General features: G+C 33.9%; 1 protein-coding gene across 1 annotated transcript in view; it reads left to right on the top strand.

The window, feature by feature from the left end:
- Dach1 (dachshund family transcription factor 1) overlaps positions 1-24,422 on the top strand; it is a 412,826-nt gene that overhangs the window by 270,903 nt on the left and 117,501 nt on the right. Inside the window, exon 5 of the mRNA XM_029556895.1 lies at positions 12,531-12,703. Coding sequence (XP_029412755.1) covers positions 12,531-12,703 — 173 coding nt within the window. The remainder of the gene's footprint in view (positions 1-12,530; positions 12,704-24,422) is intronic.

Below are 24,422 nucleotides of genomic sequence, written 5' to 3' on the forward strand. Positions count from 1 at the left end.
GAATTATTACAGTTATACAATATTGTACTCAGTATAAACCCTATAAGACATAAAATTAAATGAGGTTTTAAACTTTAAAAATGATCTCCATTTCATTATTAAAATACATAATTTCATACAGAAAATTCATTTTAATACCATTGACACTAACATGCATATGTGTTTCTAATCTCTATATATCTGATTATTACTAGTCACACTTGGTTACTTTCTGAGCTCCTTGGCATCTGAGCATGGATATAAAGTCATCAGGTAGATTTCAATGGTAATGTTTTTCACATCTACTAATTATTAAGGAGCAAATTTTTATGCTTTGAAGAATTATTATTATTATTATTTAATTTACTTATATACCCACTTCCCAGGTAGAACCCTCCCATAGCCCCCCTCCCCCCACTACAGCCCTTATACTCTGATATCCCTGCTACTGTCTGCTGTGTTGTTGGCACCTCCAGCCATTCCCAACTACTTGCCCTTCTGGTGAATCTAATCACCCTTATCTAGACGTCTTTGTTTTAAGAGGGTCAGCTGTTCCTCATCTATCGGTAATCAGTTGTCAATATGCCTTTGGATAAGATTGGGGTCTGCTGTTCATTTTTCCAGTTCTATGCTGGGTTACTCTCTGGGAATCCCTTTGGACACCCTGGCCAACAACTCAAAAGATGTATCTCCTATCTGGCATTGTTGCTTGTTATGTAGCCTTTAACTATACGTATGGACTCTTAAGAAATTATGTTGGACCCTTTAATCTTTGGTTATACTTTCTTTCTGGGTGTTTAAAGCCATACAGTTGGACAAGATAAAACGATTTATTTTTACTCTTAAGGTCTTTTGAGGATCTATTCCTCAGAGGTCACATGGGCTTGGGAGGAGCCCCTGGCTCCTTTCTTTTACCAGTTCCAGATATTTTGAGAGATGCTCATAGTTCCCTGGAACTAGTCAACCTAGGAGGGCTAGGAGCAAAAAGTGTTCTTTATATCCCTCTGGCCAAATTGTTATAGGCCTCAAAGCATGTCTGTTAAACACCCAAGAAAACCAGTTCCACCAGTGTGGTATTTTTAATTACTGTGTGTCATGTGGATAAATCTTGGGCAAAGACCAGTTGTTCTCAGATAAACCTTGCCTAGACATATATTTCATGCTCTGCTATGTGTAATTTGTCAGTAGGTTGTAGGAGTAAGATGGTTATCTCTGGTTTTCAAAACTAGCTAGGCATTGTTTATCTCTCACATTGTTTCACCCCTCCATCATGGTTTTCCCACTTAAGGTGACAATGGCTTTCTTTATAACTATGATTATTAGAGAAGGATAATTTACCCAAGATTTCTTTTATAAGTTGAAGATGTTTGAAAAACCTTCTTTCTCTTAACATTTTAGAAAAGAGAAATTTTATCACTCACCTTTGTTTTTTGCACAGCAATTTGCCTCTAATTTTTATTTTATTTATACAGCATTCATGTTATGTAATGTAGGCCTGCCTTGAATAAAAGATGTAGCCCAACTAGGCCTCAAAACTTTGGCCCCACATGTGTCACTATGTCCACAGTGGCATTTTCATTTGAAATATGACTGGCTTAGCCACATACCATTTTGAGGAGATTTTCTGACAGTGAATCATGTGCCCTGCAATGCAGGTAGCATTCTTCCTTGTATTATTCCTTACTCACATTATATTTAAATTTTTTATTTACTGTTTTCATTTTATGTGTTTATGTGTATTGCTTGCATGTGTGTAAGTGCACCTGTGTCATGCAATTCCTGTGGAAGACAGAAGAAGGTGTCGGATCTGCTGAAACTTGAGTTATGGACAGTTTTTAGCTGCCATGTGGGTGCTGGGAATCGAACCAGGGTTTTCTGTAAAAACAGCCTGTGCTCTTCCCTGCTGAGCCATGTCTCCAGCCTCTCACTTAATATTTAATGCATTAGTTTTAAAATACAAAAAGAGGAAGGATACTTAAATTTATGTTTTATACTGAACTATGGGTATAGATACTGTCAGAAAAATCAATGTTTATTGAAGCAGTGTCTAAACATTTTTCTTAGTCTAATCAGCAGCAGCATATTGTAACCCTTTCTTTTGGTAAAATGAGGACTTTTAGTCTCAGTTGAAAATAATCATTAGTAATTTTCTTGAGTGTTTTCCTGTTGGCAGCAACTAAAATTTTACTGGTCATTTTAACTTTGAAACCCTCCTCCCTGGCCTTCCCATGAAAAGCTGGTGAAAAGTCACTTGAGTAGACTGTCTTCACCCTGTACACTGGGATCTTTGGGGGAATCCTGGGTCTCCTATAAACAGTGGCTTTCAGAAAGCCTGGCCTTGGAATGTGATACAGACTACACTGTAATAATGTTTCTGTGGTCCTTCAAATATGTAGAATTTGTCTCTGTCATGTGCAGTCTCTCCATTTGAAGCCTCCTTTCTCCATAATGTTTTTAAGAGGGAACCTTTTTGTTAATGGATATCACAACTAAATACCATATTAAAAGTTGAATTAATGACTCTTTTTCAAAGTTTGCTTAGTGGTGTATATTTGTTATTTTTGCTGTCTAGACTGCCTACTTTAAATAGTAGTTAAGATTACTAAATTTACAAGTTTAATTGGAATGTTATATATTGATTCATTCAGTGTTAACTGAAGGTCCAAGACATACTTTACATTCATGTATTCATGCGGATTATTTTATTAGTAGAAAATCCTACCCTAAAATAAGTAGAAAGACATGATATAATAAATGCAGAATACAACCCTTCTTCTTGCAAATAATTTAGTGTAACACCTAACTTTTATAAATTGTAGAAGTCAATCACAAATATTTATTTATTCTTGCTTGGCTCCCAGATTAAAAACAAACATACCTCATCTTGGCATATTTGAAAACTGCTCCATGAATTATAGTTGAAATAGTTTTACTGTTCCTTTATCTTTCTTTTAAGAAAAAAATTTAATATAAATTTGATGCATATGGCTGTTTAGTCTAAATGTGTGTAAGTATACTAAGTGCTTGCCTGGTACCTACAGAGGACAGAACTAGGTATGCAATTCCCTGGAACTGGAGTTATGAACAGGTGTGAGCTGCCATATGGGTACTAGGAATTGAATCCTGGTCCTCAGGAAGAGCATTAAATGCTCTTAACCACTGAGCAATCTCTCTGGCTCTCCTTTACCTTCTTTACTGCCTGCAAACTAATGACTTCTAAATCTCCCTATCTGTACACGTTTCTCTTCAATTTCAGTCCTGTATTCTACCGGTTAGTAATGTGTATTTAAATCATATTCTTTCAATCCAATATTGGACTGTGTTTTTTTACTCACATTAACACCTTGTCTTGAAGGAATTACATAACACTGAGACACATACATACATGCAGGCATAACACTCATGCACATAAGGTAAATAAGTAAATAAATAAATGAAAAACATTAAAAACCTTATATTTTACATAAAGGTGATAAAAAGCTTGGGTTGTAAATTCATAATTCTGGGAATCAAATTCTGCAGCAAATTAAATATTTTATAACAGTAATATGAATATACTTCTCAGGATTTTTAAAGATTTTTATAAAAATAATAGGCCTTTTGGTGCATGCCTTAATCCTAGCACTCAGGAGGCAGAGTCAGATAGATTCTGAAACTCAAGGCCAGCCTAGTCAACATAAAGAGATTCTGGTCAACTATGGCTATATAGCAAGACCTTGTATCAATAATAATAATAATTCATTATGATAGCAAAAACACAAGCTTCCACAAGGCCTAACATGTGGACAGTTCATAATCCACTTTAAGTATCATCATGGTCATTGCCATTGCCTCATTAATTACAACATCGACCCCCTTTGAAATCTACATCCCAGAACATAATTTGCCTTCACTTTCCTTATCTCCACTTGTACTGAAATGATTTACAAGTTCTATCAGGTTTGCTTCAAAACTGCCAAATATATTTCCTATTTCTTATATACTTTATTGTGACTCTCATTTAAAAATAAAATTTGCGTAAGTGTATGCTCCTATCATGTTCGTTTCTATCCTATCAGCACACTACTACTACGTATGAAGGTAAAGACCGACCATGATTTATAACTTTTGGCTCAGGAATGTACAAGGAATTTCGTTTTACCTGGTCAAATGCTAGAGATGAACTGTTAGACTGAGAAAAATAAGCCAACCAGAAGGTCCTTACATGAGAAGCATATGAGTACTTAACAAAATTTGAACATTTTCCTAATACAAAACTTTGAAGACTCCTGAGCAGGTAAGTGCCAGTATAAGGTCTGTACATTCTAGGAATGGTGGTCTGTGAAACAGAATAACAGCTCAGATAAAAAGGAGTATAAAGATAAATTACATAGATGAAATCAACCAGAAAAGGAATTTGACATCAGTATCAGTTAAAAGGGTGGAGATAAGGATGATTCCTAAGGTCCTGGCTTAGGCAACTAGCTTATAATATTATCCTTTGAGCTTAAATCTCATCTGTAAAGGTGATAAATTAACCTTGAGAGTGATACACATGAATAATATTGAGATCATCCCTGTGATCACGCCATCCGATCTAGAAGGAATTTATGCTTTCGGATAATTATTTTAAAAGAAACAGTATTTTCAATTTTAAATGTTATATAAATGAATGGAAACTAAAACCAACTTTAGCTTGTCTGGGTCTACAGACACGAAGTGAAAATTATTACTGTATATCATGACACTGATTGCTAATATTATAGGGAATATAATTTAAAGTATTACTTAATATGACTACAAATCTATAGGGAAATTACAAAATCATTAGAGAGGAGAATTTCTACTTCATTTGTTTAATGAAAAATAATCTGATAAGTTGAAAAAGGAAGGAATCCATTGACATTGGTAATGTGAAAGGTTTATACATATATATATATATACAGTAATAAAGTGTTATCTTCTATCTTTTGAGGAATTGTGTGATTGTATTTTAGGTTGAGTGCTTACACATGTATCTGGTCTGGTCATTTCTGTGCTGTCTCAGAATCAAATATAAGCTGTGGACACTAACCAGTCTACTTTTAACACTATTTCCACTGAATAAAACTATTTGGTTCTTGCATACAATCAACTTACTAGATGTATTAAAAAGACTGTCATGAATTTTATAAATACAGATTAACTTAGCCAGTGTCTTTTTCCCCTATACTGAATCTTATGGAAGTATTTACCTGGGCTAGCCTGAATTTGTTTTGTTTTGTTTTAGGGATCTGTTTTATCTGGTTAACAGCAACAGCATGGTGCTAATGAGTCTTAAGACTGCAGTAGCATCAAAAAGCAAAGTGTTTTCTGATATAATTACCCCTTTCTTCTGCCCATGTACTACTTAACCTTTTATCTTTATAGTGATGGCTGTGATTCTTTTATTATCAGTTGCACCAAAACTTTCTGGAATTTGGTATGAGAAACAGAAAGCACATGAAGCTTTCATTCTGTATAAATCATTCTAATATATTTCTTATATTTACTTTTGGTTAAGGAATATTTTAGTGTTAATTTTTTGTGAATTTTTTATTGTGATTTTTGTGTATTTCATACAGAATATCTTTTTGGTGCCCTACTATAGCTCCTCCCCCCATGTATTCTGTCATTTGTGTTAAGGCCTACTGAATCAAATTAGTGTCCCCAGAAATCCCTCAGTGCAAATTCATCCACTGAGGTCCAGTCAGCCTCTCCAGAGTCCTTCCCTTTAAGAAGATCAGATCTTCCTTATCCAGTAGTAATCAGCTACCAATAGTTGTTGGGCCAAGATCGGAGCCTGTTGCAATTTCCATAGTTCTATGCTGGGTTTTTGTCTGCTTGAGTCTTGTGATTGCAAGAGCCAGGGAGGCGGTGCATGGCCATATAGAAATAGAGATCTACAATTTCCTGGGATCTTGCTCATATAAACCTACAGCAATGGTGTCAGAACACACATTCTAATAATTTTCATGACCTCAAATTCTAAGTGATATAAAATTATTCTCTAATTTTCTTAATAATGTTCCTGTTTTCCATAATTCTCCAAAGATTCTTGGGTTATAACTCCAATTTTTTTAGTAGTTAGGGACACAAAGATATAATTTAACTTGGTGTGTATGTCAGTGGAACAGCATGTGCTTAGCCTTTGTTAGGTGCTGGATTTGACCCCAAGTACCACAGAAAAAACAAAATCGATCCAGTTTACTTTATAACCTCAATTAATTACTCATCACATGGTATCTTGTAAATATATGATATATACAGCTAGTTAACAGAAAATTTGTTCTTTCTCATTTCATCTATAAGTTGATGATGTTAAACTTAAACCCCAGGAGCATTCAGTGTTTATTATTTTGGCTCAGATGGACTCAGCTGGGCAATTTCACATACACACGCACGCGCACACACACACACACACACACACACACACACACAGGGGGAGGAGGGGAGAGAGAGAGAGAGCGAGCGAGTGAGCTCTGATACATAGTTCACAAAAGGGCTATCTCTAAATCTGCATGAACTATCAGCACCACATAATATTTTATGTGTCATTTTTTATTTAAATTCAATTAATTCACTGAAAAATCACTTATCTATTTTTGCCAATCTCTGAATTAACAGCCAAATGTAGCACCTATGACTAGTGTTTGCTTTTACTTAGTAGCCTTGTTTTCGTTGTTATGATGGACTTGACATCCTTCTAAGTGGTCTCCAATGGTATGGAGTAAATACCCGCTCTTGACATCATTTTCATTGTAAACGAATCTTGACAATGTCAGGTTCCTGTCACAATCTATCAGTGTCACTCACTAAGCAGTGGTGTGACCGTTAGTCCCTTTGAGACTTGCCTCCTTTATCAGGGTCAGCCTGTGGGAAAATCAGAACAACTAGCTACATGTCACCTAGGTATAAATGATGATGATATTTAAATAGACTTTTACTAATTTTAATGCATGGTAATTTAGTGAAATTTTAAACTCTAATTTTGTGTTTGATTCCTTTGCAAGCACTCTATTCAAAACTCATTTGAAAATAAAGTAGGCAACTGTCTTGGAACCCATTTTTCATTTTCTGTATTTAAGAATGAAAAGAATGGGTGCTGGAGAGATGGCTGGGTGGTTAAGAACACTGGTTGTTCTTGAAGAAGACCCGGGTTTGAATCCCAGCACCCACATGGCAGTTAACAACTGTCCATAACTCCAGGCCCAGGGCATCAGACAGCCTCTTCTGACCTGCGCAGGCATTAGACGACATGGGTGCACTTACCTACATGCAGGCAATACATTCATACACATAAAATAAAAATAAGAAATAAAATTTTAAAAAAGAATGAAAATAATGAATTAAATGATAAATATAATTTTTTCTGGGGTTATAATTGGTACTCTTCATCTTTTGCCCTTTTATTAAAGAGAATTTGAACATAGCCTTTCTCCATTTTCCATTTCCTTTCTTGACTACAAGATATACTTCAAAAATTCAAGAGATCATCTTTCTTTTTAATGATTATCTCCACATTTATTCATTCTTTAAATCTCAAATTTATAATAATCCTTTTCTTTGAACCTCTGTATAATTTAAAATTTTAGTTACATCAAGAAATAATATTTTGAATGTTGAATGTTTACTTTTATTTCTGTTTAATTGAGTTTTTGTAAGGACAGACTACATAACATAATTTATAATGTACCCACATTATATGTAGGTTATGATGGATGTCCTTTGAAAGAGGATATTAAATTGAAATTGTCTTGTGATCACCCAAAGGTACTCTAGTTTTAAAAGAATTAGAAAACAATCACTGGTCACTAAAAGCAGCTGAATCAGCATTTTTATCTCACCCACCACTCCAGTCTTCATTGACAGGATCTTATGCTGAGAGGATTCAAAGAAATCATTTTAGTACTGACACAGCGTGTAATGGGGCAGGGCTGTTGGTAGGTGATCTTTTTTTGAATGTGTGTCTTCATTGCTGGAATCTGAATCTCTAGGTGGATTACTAAAGGATTGCAACTGTCTATACCTTATTTTTACCTATGTTTCTATTTTGAACTTATGGTGCATTTCAGTACAAAAATGAGCAGCCACATAAAAATTAGATGGGGAGGTGAAGTGACATCATCAGACCAACAGGACTTACAACAGAAGGACCTTGGTATGAAGAGGCAATGGGAGCTTTGAGCGCCTCGAAGGGCACGACGCTGGAAATTTCCAGTGTGAAAGACGGTCAGGATGATCCCCTAGTGAGGCCCTTCTTGAAGAAACAGATGTTGCACTTGGGAAGATTCTTGGTCGTTATTTGCCTGTTAATGGATGATGTCAAAAGCCTATCTGGAAAATCCAGAGAAGTTGCAGTGAGGGAAGAATTTAAGCTGGAACCTTTGCACAAGAAACTGCTACCTTACTGACTGGGGAAGGAGAGGAAGGTAAGAAGTCCGAGAACCTGAAGAAGCCCCTTCAAGATACCTCAGCCTAGAAAGGGTCAGTGCACGTGGCCTGGGGCGGCAGAGATGATTGGCAGCTAGATTGGATGTTTTTCTCAGAATCGGCTCAAAGCTATTCAGAGACAGAAGAGGACATCGTGATCAAGAATATTTAAGGACATTTGAAGAAAAACAGAATCATTATATCACTTTGGAATTCAGCAGCTGTTACTCTTTAAAAATCTGGCTACCCTTATATTAGGGATAGTCATCACATTTTAGGGATATGTTTTATTTGTTTAAAGCCTGGTTTACCATAAGATATGTAGATGAGTCCAGGAAAATAGACTGGACCCATGCAATAAAAAAGATAGTGGTGCTCATTTTCAAAATCGGTAACTCTGTTCCAATAATAGATTTTTTTTTGGGGGGGGGGCGAGATCTCCCATACCTAGAACTCACTTAGTTGAATTTCACTTGTACTAAATACAAAAATAACTTTGTTTGACTCTGAAGAATTCTTCATGTGAACACTTGTCACATGTAAGTTATATCTATTTAACATGCAATTATAGTCTTATTCTTTTAAAACATTGTGAATATCTGATAGTACATTTTAATTATATATGGGCCTTTTCCCCATCATAACCACATGGTGCATTTCATATATTCTTTGATATATGTTAAAGCCTATTGAGCCAAATTTGTGTCCCCAAATGTCATTCAGTGTGACTCCATCCCCTGGTTAACCTATCTAGTGTCACTCCCTCAAAGAAAACAAGTCTCCTTCTCCCAATAGTCATCAGTTGTTATGGAAGCTCAATTAATACCAAAACTGAGCATAAAAGTGGGGACACGGGAAAGAAGCCCCAGCCTTAGCTGAGGAACTATAGACTTATTCTTAATATCAATACAATTAGGTAGGGTGCATGCATTCGTTCAGACCATACAAATCTGGAGGTATAATTGATGATAAGTTGTTAATTTGAATTCATAGGCCCACTTATATTGGGTTGTTGTAAGACAGTGCATTCCTTTGCTCTGATTCGTGCCAGATCATGCTGGGGCATTAGTAGCTGCACTTCAGGGTACCTGTGGTTGTGCCATGTGATCATGTAACATCTTTCTGTGTGTTGTGTTGTTCTTAGTTCACAGCTCCTTATGCAGGTGGTGATATCTTGCCCTTACTCCTTCACTTGTCTGAGACACCACTTCTGCCTCACTCACCAGTATTAAAATGGGGTGACATTTACCAACAATGCAGTGCCTTGAATATTTTTGAAGAACTCATGACTATTTTCCTTGGCTTTTTACCATTTTGCATTTTTAATGATCATTTGAGATGCACATACCTGCTTCAACCCTCCCTTACAGAACATATTCTTTGAACATAAAAGAACTATAACAGATTAATCTTTTTGTCCTACACTGAGATCAAATTAAAAATGTTGCTCTATAAGAATTAACAGAAATTTGAATAAATTCTCTTCTATTTATTTTTCCTTCTACCAAATATTTTAATTTTCTTATTTGTTGAAACCAACGCTATATTTTCAGTCTTAAAAGTAATTATTAATTTTAAATATGTGCTTGTATATGATGTATATGGAGAACAAAGAAATACTGGCTTGCAGTGTGGCATATATTGTCTAAAACCAAAACACTTGAAATTATACATTTAATAATGGGGAGAATATCCTATTCGTAAGTGACGTATTTTAATTTCTCACTTATTTATGCTAATGGAGAAGAAGGACGCCATAAATAATGTAAAAATCACTTACAGCTGACTTGGTTATATATTGTATGTTTTTCATCAGACTTAGTTTCTTAATTATCGGTCTATTTATTATGCAGATGAGCTACCATTGTGAGTGTTTAACAAATGATGATTGGTGGAGGTGGCTAAGAGCCTTCTATGTAGTGAGAAATTCAATGCAGCATTAGAAACTGACCGTGGAAAATCTGTGTGTGGATGACTGACACCCAGGAAACTGACAGCCTGGGATGCAGGAGAGATAGGAAATAGGTATTATCTTTGTTCACAGCTATTTAACCAGAGTTTAACCTAATGTTTTACCTCTCAAATTTTTATCTAAAATTTCATAGGTCTTATGTTTTAAATATGTAAAACTTTGCAGAGTTTGATAATGAAAATGCAAAGTGAAGATAAAAAATGTTTTATTCTAGCTTTCTCTTGACATTGTGAATTTGAAAACGTCACACATGTACAGTTATTGCTTATTTGCCTGGAATAAGCATCAAAAACTAAGGAGTAGGAAAGTACATAAAATTGGTGAATTTATATAAAAGTGTTCCTTTGTATCAGCATGTGGGAGTAGGTTGGAGAAATATCTTTTATGTGAGTCATTTCTAGATAAAGCTATAAACTTTTTTAAACTAAAAGCTGTCATAGTGTCTTATAAAATAATAAAGATAATAAAGATATCCATTTTAATTGATTTTTTTCATTGTTTAATAAAATTGCTTTGATTGCTGATGAATTTGAATTGAGTTTTCATTACCCACTTCTGAACAATTTACTCTAAGATCCAGACAGTATTGAGCTAATGAGTTTGAATTTATATTGAACCTTAACTGTCTTCATGAAGTAAATGGAGAAAAATCATAACAGTAACTAAGTTTTCTTCATTAAAAACTATGTCATAGAGATTTTACAAGGCTTTTAGTAGAACTAAATTGGAATTTTACCAACTTTGCTGATTCCATGTATATGATGGCTCCTTTTATTTTAAGATTAAAAAACTCATAAGCTAAGATAAAATTTTTAATGGATAGTTTGTATATTCAACAGACCATATGCAGGAATCAATGATGATAAAGGGATTGGAACACATATGTAAATGGAAATGATTTATCAATGCCTTCCAAGGAGTACCTTAAGAAAGTATTTAAAGATCTAGTGAAATGTGATATTATCATGAATATTAAAGTGTTAGCCTTCAAATGGACAGTTTTGGCTTTGATGTTGATACTGTGTTACTCATAAATTTGTATTTGCCTTTATTTAAAGGCCAATGATGTTTTCATTCATACACCATTAGTATTTTATATTGATCTCATTATGTTTCCTAAAGTGTGTTCTCTGTGCAACATCTGACCAAGTTAAATTCTTATGAATCAATTTTTTTTCATTTGTGATTGAACTGAGTTAGGTATTCTGAATCTATTTGTTGACTATGTTATCGTTCACATCAAGAATAATTTTGGGTTATATAAACACCGTTTTACATAGTCATTAGAAGTAATTATTTAGATATATAATATCATCGATATAATATTAATTTTGGTAGCCAAACACAATTAAGCTCTACAATAAGGTAAATGTTTCAGAAATATTACCTTGCAAAAATGTGAGGTCTTAAGAAATAAGCAAACAAAAGTAAAATACAGTTTAGAGGAAATTTTCTTAGTTACTTCATTTCCCTTGAAGCACATTTGCTAGTTTCCAAATGTCATACATTTTTCAAACCTCATTTCACATTAGTATTTGGATGATTTGGAATGATAGTGTATCCAAATAATTTATATTCGTTCCCCACAGGCAGCAATGATGGCTCTTGGGATAAGGAAACCCTGCACTAGTCCCCATCCCAGTGACGACTTGTTACCCATCTTGTTACATGCCTGCAGTGCATAGCCTTCCAATTAGTCATCCTCTCAACCATCTTCAGCACAGCCACATTCTGCCAAATGGTACTATGGCAACTTTTAGCAATAAAGAACGGTAGTTTTAAAATTATTTTTAAATGAAGAGATAGTAAAATAGTGCATAATAAGGGGGATATACTATATTCAAAATATTAAGAAAAACTAAAGCATTTCTATAAGTTTGCCCACTGATTACTGATCAGGGAAATAAGAAAACCAAGAATAGAACATTTGCATCAAACACACAGACATCAAACTATGACATTAAACTAGTTAGCATTAATTTAATTTCCTTAAGTCATGAGTTAACAATATCGTATTCAAAGAAGAAAACTGTTTTTCTTTGACTATTACTATTAGAGTATTTTTCAGCATTTCAGCTCTTAATGACATGTCCATGATGATTTTAACTGGAATGCAGCAATAATGATCTATGTGTATTTTATTTTTTAGGACTAGAACTTCCTTTTATGATGATGCCCCACCCTCTAATTCCTGTCAGCCTACCTCCAGCATCTGTCACCATGGCAATGAGCCAGATGAACCACCTCAGCACCATTGCAAATATGGCAGCAGCAGCACAAGTTCAGAGCCCTCCATCCAGGGTGGAGACGTCTGTCATTAAGGTGATTGTTTTATCATACTGTTTTGTAATGTTCACCTTAAATCACCATCTCTTGATCCTTCTGTCTCTCCACATAAGTAAATCTCACCTCTAAATGCTAAATAGTGGCTAACAGTCAGTGAGAAAAAATGACATGTAGTAAGTAGTCACAGGGTACAATATCTATGCCAACTTCAGTTATTTTAAATTCTTGCTTAACAGAGAACACTGGGCACTATATGATATATAAATTCTTACATGCACAGATATGTGTATGCATGCACGTACTTCTTTATGGTATTATAAGCTTTTAGAAATGGATAATAAGAGAAATCTAAGATCTAAATTTTGCCACTTATTAGCCTTGAACATGTAACTCAATTTTTTCATTATAGTCAATATTTAAGGAATAATGCAGTGTGATTGTATAATCTAATTTACTATAATAAAGTTGAGTGTTTATAAATTTTAAAATATACTGTAAATGAACAATAATTGAATTAATACATATACTTTATATGTAGGTATATTATACACTTTGTTCTTTCTCTGTCATGTGTATGCATTCATTTAATTTTGTGTACATGTATGGTGTATACATATACGTTTTTCTGTCTTATTATTTTAAAAGTTATTTAAATTGAAGTTGTTAGATTGGGTGAGAAATAAGAAATAGCAAAACATAGCCTTTAAGGTTATATGATCAACTTTTATACCAAGTAAAAGATAGTTCATACTTCAAGATCTTCATTTAATAAAATAATTACCTCTTTTTTTATTAACATAATACACTTGAATTTCTGTCAACCCTGAAGCATGTCCTGAATTAAAGGCACTGTTACTGTTGAGGTGTGGTGGCACACACCTGTTATTCCAATGTGTGACAGACAAGGAGAATCACGAGTTTGCGGCTAGTCCAGACTACTGAGTGAGAACGTATCTCAAAAAATTTAAAAAAAAAAAGAAAAAAGAAAAAGAAATACTACCCTATTACTATTTATTGTCCATAGAATCATTTCATAAGAAAAGTCATGTTTACATATTAATTGACATTGTCTCTAAGTAGTAACAGGGATAGTATTTCCTTTTGGGGATCAACTACTAAAAGCTGCTGCCTGTGAGAGTGCCAGTAACGGTCATACTGCAGGCAGACAAGGCAGATAGAAGGAAATTTTATGAAGCATTTTTTTGTTCTAAACGACTTTAAGAAGGATCCTTTGTTACAAGAAGTACAGTTAGGGCATTCCTGGATTATTCATTTACTGGTTTTGGTAATTTTTACTACTGAAAATATGACATCTGAAGTCTCACTTATTGAAATTACCCAGAAGATTTTAGGGGTAGAAACTCTCTTCTAAATATTTTTTTGTCTTTATGATCAATGTTATTTTAACATAAATTTTTAGACAGACTAAGTAATCATCATAAGTTGTTGGGGACTGGATAGGTGGTTCAGTGGTGAAAATCAGAGTCCATGTGGAAGAACTGAGTTTGATTCCCAGTACCCATATCAGGTGGCTTACAACCTCCTAAAACCCCAGCTCAGAAGAATATGACACTTCTTTCAGACTCTGGACAATGCACTCACTTGTAGACAGACAGACAGACAGACACACATACACACACAATTAAAGCTAAAATGAGCCTTAAAAACTTTGATTATTCTCATTATTTGCATTTCAAAAAATGGGCATATAGAATAATTTCAGATTCTTATATAACTTTAGAAAGTGAATTCTTCTAACTTCTCATTTAGATTTATATCAATAAATTAAAATATGATCATTATAGTCTAAAATCATAATAGATAATTTATATATGTTGTAATAGATGAAATCATAATAGATAACTTATATAACTCAACTATATATAATGTAGGTAGGAGATAATGGCTTATATATTTCTGAATCCAAAATACTGAGATATATCAGGAGATTTGATTTATTTTATTATTTAATATTCATACATTTAGAAATGTTTATGCTACATCTAATTTTCATTCAAATACTCTTAACTGGAAGACGATTTTAATGAATCCATGGCTGTTTTAGATAAGTAGGAAGAGGAGGAAATTAATTTTCTTCTGAAAGTGCCTTTACAAATCTACTCAACTAGATTGTTGGAATCCACAAATTTTTTTTTTTCAGACTAAGTTTCAAAATGAAGATGAAGAACTAGGAAGGAAGGAAATACCCAAAAAGAGAATGAGAAATAAGGAGTTTGTTTTTAAAGGATGTGCCAACACCTACTAATAGTGCCATCCCACTTCTTAGTCTCTTGAGACAAATATTTTCAGAAATTTAGCAACAGACAGAATAAGGGAGCCTCTGTATTATGGATGTAGTGCTAGTACAAATAATGCTAATAGCAAGGACATGGAAAACAATTGCTCTAGTTGAGATTGAATACAGAAAGCTGACATTATTTTGTTTTTCGTGGTTTTTTGAGTTTTTTTGTTGTTGTTTTATTTAATTTAATTAATTTATTTTTTTCAATGCCAGAGGGAAAGAATAGTGGCTTTGGGGAAATGCTGAATGACCCATATGTATAGGACAGCTCTGTTAATGGAAAGAATTTGCTCTACATTTGAACTACTGACGTGCTATGTGACAGGACCAGGTTCTCTGTGGTGTTCTAGTTAATAACAAACCCATCTGAATTTGAATATTAGAAGGCTCCACTGTTCAGGTCTTGTTTAGTAAATGTACTTGGTCTGTACTAATTAAATTTAGTTGAGGAAAGTTTTTTATTTCCTGAAGAAAATGCCTGACTCCACTGTCACATTGAACCACATTGGCCCCCTGTGTGTAATTAGAATAGTTCCTGCAAGTTGATTTGTTTGACAAGATTCTAAATGTGAAGGCCAATTGAAAGTGGAATGTTGAATACCAAAGATTTAGCCCCATACAAGAAGACATCTATTCTGAAGACAAAATAGAAACTTGAAGGGTTGTTTAAGGGCTGCAATGCACTGTTTATATTTTATGAACGATGACAGAAATTAATATTAAAACTCAACCTAAATAAAAATGGAAATAAAACCATGTAGGACAAAAGAAAAGTTTACCTCTCATAGTAGTTATTATAAATTATTCTCCTTCTAAATTGTTTTTATGAAATAAAATGCTCCAATATTTTTTCAATGGCATATTCAATATTGCATTCAAAATGGATTGTGGCTTAGATGTAAGTTTATAAGCTGTTGCTTTTGGTCAAAATCTACTGTGCTACTGTGTGATCCTTGAATGGAAATGCTTTTTTATTTGTAAATGATTAAAAATAAAAAGAAACAAGATTGCTATTATATGACAAAAAAGTTACATCAAATAGAAAAAATTGAAATTTTAATCCCATAAATAAGATCTTTGGAGGGATTATACCTGTAGTTTTTTGACTTGTGTAATGTCTATGATTGCTTTCATGTACAAAGGCAGAATTGAGTAAATATATGCTGTTGAGAGATGAAAATGTGGTAGCTCCATGGTAGAGTGCTTGTCTAGCATCTAGCATGCACAAGAGTTCAGTACCCAGCAACACACACACACACACACACACACACACACACACACACAATTGCTATTTGACCTTTAAGGGAAAATGAATTTTTGATCTCTGTTTTAGAATTTAAGTGACTTAAATCCAATGTAATCTTACATGTGAATAATTATAACAGGTCAAAATAAACTCAAACACTATAGCAATCAATATAAGCCAAATTAAAATCATTGGTATTTTAAGACTGGAAAAAAAATATATACCAAAGAAAATACAACTAGATGAGGGCCATAGCACTACGGTATTTTCTTTTTTTCACATTAGTGCAACACTCATGAGACAGTCTCTCTTACTATTTCTGGCTTTGTCTACTGGCAAGGTTTATTTTATTTTTAGCAAGCGTCTCACTATGAAGTCCTGTCAGACCAGGTTCTTCCCTGCCTCTGTCTCCCAAGTACTGAGATTAAAGGTGTGTGCCACCATGCCTGGCTTACTGGCAGTATTTTTTTTTCTTTAAAAAGAGGTTTGTTTTCATAATGGTTTTCAATCCCATCAAGTTAACAATTAACATTAGCCAGCGCATATTATGTAATCCAAATTTCTACCATATTTTATAGAAATATTTTTGATTTATTTATTTTTATTTTATGCATATGAGAGTTTTACTTGCATGTATGAAAATGTACCCACATCATGCAATCCCATTGAGGACAGAAGAGGGTGTAGGATCCCCTGTAACTAGAGTTATGGATGGTTGTTAATTTCTATGTGGGTGCTGGAAACTGAACCAGTCAGTGCTCTTCACCACTGAGCCATCTCTCCAGCCTCTGTAATATCTTCTGATGGTGGGTATTCTTCTTCTTGGCTGACTTTGGGTTTTCAGGTGTCTTCTATGTCTGTGCTGTACTCCAGAAGTGAACAAATCAGGGAAAGGACTCATTTACTACCATGAACCTCAGTTTGTGCAATAATCTACAAATGTTGCCATAGGTCCTAAGATTTTCTTCTTATTTCTTTCTAATTTTTTTGACGAGGGAGTTGAATATGTTTCTTACCATCTTTTGCATAAAATTCAACTAGACCAATATTTCTTAATCTTTTATTTGTATTAAGACTTTGTCTTTGTCTACTCATTTAAAAAATATTTTATTTATTATTTTTATTTTTTGCATATGAGTGTATTGACTGCATGTATAGGAGTCCACTTGTGTTCTGCAATGTCTGTGGAAGTCAGATGAAGGCATCAGATAACGGTGGAACTGGAGTTATAGATGGTTGCTAGCTGCCTTGTGGGTGCTGGGAGTCAAACCAGGGTCCCCTGCAAAACCAAGCAGTGCCCTTAAACACTGAGTTATCTCTTCAGCCCCTGTCAACTCTTCTTAAAATAAATTTCCAGTTCTCTGCTTTAAAACATATTAATGTTAGAATGCTAATAAACAAAACTGTCTCGAACAATTTGTGACATTTTATATGATTTCTAAAATTTAAACAGTGCTTTCTTTATTATCTTAAGTCCTTGAATGAAATAAGTAGTTTCCTTTATTATCCTAAATAGTTTAATTAATAAGCAGTGTAAATCAAGTGATCAATGGGTTGAAATGCTTTGCTCATTGATTGTCAATTTATTCTCTTATCCAGTAATCCTAAGAACTCTGAATGAATCAATTTTTAATCACATTTTATTAAATACACACACAATGATATCATGAGGACATTACAGCAAAGATTCCCATAGAAATAGACAAATTTAGTGGTTTAAAACAGATTCTGGAGCAGGAGTTCTGGTGTTTGTGTTTTCGCTGTACCGCTTCCCAAATATGTGGAAAGTTGTATTCTATCTGTGAAACTCTTCCTTCTCTGTTCATGAGGTGATAACAATACTATTTTTCCATGCTATCAGAATGGTAAAGTATCATTTATAATATTTCCAGTTATTTGTACCAATATTATCTCTAAGTTCTCAGTAGGTTTGTGTTATTTGCAAGTATTGACAATCATCTGACCTAGAATTTCCCAGGCAATCCTGACCAGCTCATTGAAATAGTCAGAAAGCTATTTAAAAAAAAAAAATCTTATGCTCTTTTCCTTGTTTAGCCATCTTCACTCAACAAAATGCTCTAAAGAATTGAATCTTTCAAAGGCCAGTACAGATTTTAAAAGAAGTGCTGCTCTATCTTCTTTATATAGATGTTAGCTTGGGATAAAAAATAATGCACTAGAAACATTTTACATTATAGTATTCTCCCAGTGAGCAAATGAGTAAGGGGTAATATCACATTACAATTACTAATGAAGTGATGAATTTTGGATGTAATTATCAGGAGTGACTAAAATCATAAAAGGCAGGCCTTATATACTTCAGGTGGAGGCTTGCAACATCGTCCATAAAGTAGTCTCTCTGTCAAATCAATTTGAGTCAAGATTCCTGTTGTAACTCTGCAGAAAACTCAAAGGACAGCCAAACATAGACATGACTTAGACCCACCCAGAGACTACAGAAGTGAGGATCACAGTGATAGTGGCCGCTAAGAATGTCGACCGTGCCTAACGAGAAGAAAAGTTGCCTGTAAATCTTTGCCATGCAGGGAGATGCCAACGAATAGTAACAGGGCCAGGTCAGAACTTTCCCTTTTCTCATCCCTTCCATCCTTCACATTCTTCCTTTGACTGGAATGGAAGCAGTCATACCTTTTAATTGAGACGCTAGTACTGATGTAATAGCTCACACCTGTATTCCCATTGCAATAGAAGCTGAGGCAGGAGGATCATAAACTTGATTGAAGTCTGAGCTACACAACAGGAATCTGTCTATAAAGGAAAAATATTGGCCTTTACTTTTTTCTCTGGGATCAATTACAGTTTCCAATTCAAGATTATACTTTCCTGCTTTAACTAACTTTACATTAATAATGTTCTGAAAAATGACAAGTCTCCCTGAATTACCATGCCAATGTGGACAAAACATAGCCCTCAAAAATGATGAAGTTAAAAGAGAAAGGGATAAAAGTAAGATTGTACTCAAAGACCCTGCTTATTTCACAACAAGAGAATTTGGATATTTATTTGTTTTTACCAAATACATTTCTAAAGCACTGCAAATGTCTTTTGGACCCTGTGTGGGACATGAAGTGGATGGAGTTTTAAATGATAGCTTCATTGTCTTTAATGAGATTTAAATATGTTGACATCACCTACTATATCTCTTAGAAGTTCTTCTTAGTATTTTCTAAGTGAAGCATTCAATTCTACTTTTATACTCTTTGCACAGGGTTTCACAGCAAGGAAATCTGAATGTTATACTTTATCATATAAATGATTCTGCAATTCAATGAGATTTACCAGTGTACAATGTATGATTCATGATGGAAAGGACTTTTGCTTTTGTGCTTATTAACACATATCCAGAATGTAGAATCTTACTGGTCAGATAGTAAATGTTTAGTAATTGTGAGATGTCCAAAAAATGCAGGAGTTTGGGATATATGTTTTAAAAAGTGACTAGTCAACTACATCAGTTTGTAAATTAAGAAAATATAAAACTAGAATTGCTTTCTTCTCTATTTCTATGCCATATCTAGTGAGATAAACTCTAACTTAAATAAAGGTAAAACTGAGATCTGAAAAGAGAGCAAATGAATTAAAGCTAAGTGAGAAGCTAGTTAACACGATTTATACTTACCCAGGAAACACTGCAGTTATTTAAGGCAGAGAGAAGGCAGAAGCAACCACGCATTTTGAAAATATTTAATCATTCATGTATGCAACACCCAATAGCATTCGTGTTTTATTTTTGAATTTTAGAATACACGGTTTTTGAATTGCACCTTTGATTCTAGTTATCATGGAGACCAGTACTACGGCTCTACCTAGCAGCACTGAAAGCAGCCTTCTCTTTATAGTTATTCTTATACCATTAGTTTATTAGTTTGATCTTTTTTTTTACAGTGAGAGTACTCCATTTAAATTTTAATTTATTATTGTGAGTTTTATAAAGATGGAATATTGCAAAAGGTTGTGCTTTATTGACTGGTAGAGCTGAAGCAAGACTATAAAGCAGTGTGTAAAAATATTAAATATTCTTACTCTCTCTTCTACTTCAAGCCCAGCTTAGAGGTTAAAAGGTATCACACAAATGAAATTATAAATCCAGTTTACATAGTTCTTCTATAGACACTGAACTACTTTCTTATTATGTTGAATTAAAAGTCATTATTTTGTTTCAGTAATAATTACAAGGTTCTCTCCTAAGTAATTCTTTACAGTCTCCATTATTCACCATCTTATAGAATACTCTGGAAAGGCAAAATTATAAATATGATAAAAGAATTAAGCTGTTGAAATAAATTAATTTTTTGTGTAACAATGAACTCAAATCTTACTTGTTCAATGGAGTTCACTTTAATGAAATTCTTCAAAGAACAATACACCATATTCTAAAGATTGAAATTATATATTAAATGAAATGCCTGAATGTGTGCCTCAATTTGTAGAAAGTTTCAATTGAATAATTAAGCTTTTAAATCATAAAATTTGCATAAAGTATTTTCTGTAAATAAAAGTGTTAAGTACTCTCATTGCATTCTTTGATCTTAAATGTAAAATTACAACAAAGTCAAATAAGCTAAAGCTAAATTATGTGTTACAAATTGTGCATTTTCTTAAGCTTTAATGCTTTAAAATGAATTTTGCATTGAGATTTTAATCTATTTTCATTTGGTTTATCATGTGATCTTTATTTTGGATGTATAAAAATAAGTAAATAAATCATGAATTAAAGAAATCTGCACAGATTGTGACACTTAAATATGTTGCCATTTCTCCTGCCCTGAAAATTATCTTAATAAAAATATATCAACTATTCTTTCCTAGCACATATTATGTATTTCTGTATAAATTAAACCTTAACAGTCATATATTTTAGGAAATATCTTTAAAGCTTATCCAAACTGTGTGACCTTAATACCTTAACCAAGGAGTTATTGGCAGCTGACATCTGCTGGGAAAGGGAGAGTGGATTTTATTGAGACATGCAACTTCTGAGACGCTATACATGCTCCAGTAAATGGTCCTATACCCAGGCACATACAGAGAAAACTAAGTGAACTTAGTGGGTTTGAAAAACATCATTACACGAATTTGGGGAGGAATACTGGCAGAGAGGGGGAAGGACAGAAATTTGAGGGAGAGAAAGGATGATGAATTTTATCAAAACACATTCTATGCATTCATGGTATTTTCAAACAAAAAATGTCTAAAAATTTCAAGAAGGAAAAACAATTACAAACAAACCAATATTAGGTTATATTAATTTTAGAGACTATGTCAAATTGTATATAGCTATTATTATAATTAACAATATGGCCATGCACTGTATAGAAATTTTACTCAAAAATTTTATACCCTTGTTCTATAATAAGTGAATAAATACTGCAAAAGCAAAACAAAACACAATCTTCAAACACTTTAGGAACCCAGATTATACCTTGATTTACAGTTGCCAAAATATGATATAAGCCTTTTTGCTATTTGAAACTGTTTCTTACTTTATGGATTGGTGAAATTCAGTAAAAGTATTTTCAACTTAAATTCCTTTGAAATTATAACCAATGAGCCAAAAAGTGCATTTGATACTCAAGTGTGTATTGCATACAAGTTAAACTCATATATGTGTTTGTTTCCTAAAATTGGGGGCATTTATTCGCTTTATAGTCTAAACAATTTAGTTGTTTTAGAACTATTAAAAGCTTCACTGTGCTCGATATTTTCAATTGTCAACTTGAAACACCAGGTGGGAGGAAACCTCTACTGGGAATTTCCTCTATCAGACTGGCCTGTGGCATGTCTGTGAGGTATTTTCTTGATTGCTGAGTGATTTGGGAGGACCGTTCCACTGTGGGTGGTGCCCCTCCCCGACCCCTGGTTTTCCTGGACTGTGTGTAAGAAAGCAGGCCAAAGGAACAAGCCAGTAAGTAGCATTACTCTATGCTCTCTTCTTCCAGGTTCCTGCCTCAAGTGAGTTCTTACCACATCTTCCCTGATGTGGAAGTGTAAACCAAATAGACCCATTCCTCCCAAGTTGGTTTTGATCAGTATTTTATCATAGAAATAGAAAGGAATTTAACACATTCACTTTCTTAATTTGAAAAATAACTGCTATAATATGCTGTAATACTCACTTTTAATGTTATCTGAGGTAGACTGAAAAGTCTTTTCATCTGTAAATTACCAAAAGGTCTGCCCTTTTCCTTTAGTGCCCCACAAGGTGTCAACTCTGTGATGTGTGAGGACCTGCAAGGACCAAGCTTGTTTTAGACCTGCAGGTCTGTGGGGTGCTTGTCTCCCCCTCTTCTGGTCTTATCCCCCCACTTGCCTACGTCACTGGCTCTTTTTCAGTCTTTCAGCTGAAACTGTGGTAGACTGGAGTTGGAAAATAAGTATCTTATATTCATCTTAATATCAAATTTCTCTTAGCAGAAAGTAGAGCACTTGATGCTTAACGTTTCATCAACTAACACGAAGGACTGATTCTATAGGATAAGACTGAAACCACCATTTTTGCTTTGGTGGGACTTTTTGTCTTCTTACAGAATCAATTCAAATGTTAGACCCGTCCAAAGCTCCTAAGGTTCAGCAAATTGTTGTTAGAGGATTTTAATATGCATTAATTACACTTATTAAGAGCAGATTGTGGATGACCTTTTTAAAAATATTTTTCCTTTTTTTATCTTTACAGTTTTCTTTGAGCAGACAAGTTCTTTGTCACAGAATTTCTTATGGAAATGTATTTTATTCTTTGGTATTCACAATGGGAAATCATTGATGATGTGGAACTTTTAAAAATTTAGATATTTTTCCACTTGCTTTCATTTTATTTGTCAAGTTCTGCCAAATGAATTCTCAGTGTATCCGTTGAAGATGTTTATTTGCAATGTAGACCACTGACTAAAAGGGTAGGGGCATCATAGCTCCTTGATTTTAATTGCTTGTTAAAGGAGCTCTTCAAAAAAGAGAATGGACTCTTCTTCACAGCTAGGATGTTAGTGTCCTATGGACCAGTGAAACTGATATCCATAAATTGTTTGGCTTAAAATATTAGAAAATCATTCTGATGTTTCTGAGTTATCAAAATCCAAACTCAAGATGTCTATGGGCCATGTTCCTCTGAGATTCTATGTAGAAACCTTCCTGCTTCTCCACAGCTCTGGTAGCGGCTGATAAGCCCTGGCATTCTTCGGCTTGCTATTGTGTAACTCCAGTCTTCCACTTCAGTCTACAGAACATCTGTCCTTTATCTTCACAACAAGTCGTAAGGATGCTAGCCATGTTGGATTAGGAAGTTATCCACTATAGTATGGCCTGATCTGCCTTGATTACTTCTGCAAACACCCTTCTTTATATAATCTCATGTTCATAGGAACCAGACGTTAGCATTTCAATATGTCACTCCTTGGGAGTTCCATTCAGCTGTTTCTCTTAGTGAACCAGAATCTCTGGAAACAAATCCACACAGACACATCTAAGAACTTGCCAAATGGAACTTCCGTGATCAGTGCTGTGAATCACTCTCTTCCTCACTGGAAGTACACAGCCTTGGGTGGCCTTCTTGTTTTCTATATTAAAGAAATTGAAATTTTGAGAGCATTAGCATCTTTTAATCCAATTACAGTTTAGAACGTTTTCCCCTTGAAACTTTAGTCTTCTATTAAATGTCTATATCATCCAATCCCATTAAGATATACTGTATCAACTTTTAATGTAGAAGTTTATTTCTATACTCTTAAATATATATTGATTACTAAGGAGACAGTTTATCAAGGCCTATGACTGTTACTATCAAAAAATGAAAATTCAAAATTTTGTTGCTCAAACTATAAAATGGTCACATATGGATTTTTTAAAACTCTAAACCCATGTATATCAGTTCATTGTAGAAATGTATATAATGTAGTTTCACATATCTCTAATGGTGAAGCTATAGAGCTTAATCAAAGTGATAGGTATAGAGTAGGAATCAAGTGTTCATACAAAATTATAAAAGGAAACATGATAGCTAGTTGCCCTGGCATACAGTCAATACATATAATTATGAATGTACGTGATTGAATGGAGAGAAAGTGAGAGGGACAGAGCCACTCTGAGAATTATTTAAACCAAAGAAAATAATTTCAATCTTAAACTATATTCCAAATCCACAATTACTTAAACTATGACCATCTAAGTGTGTCCTACTACAAGAGCTGTCGACA

This window comes from Nannospalax galili, unplaced genomic scaffold (assembly GCF_000622305.1).
Source record: "Nannospalax galili isolate Female #2095 unplaced genomic scaffold, S.galili_v1.0 scaffold246, whole genome shotgun sequence".
NCBI lineage: Eukaryota > Metazoa > Chordata > Mammalia > Rodentia > Spalacidae > Nannospalax > Nannospalax galili.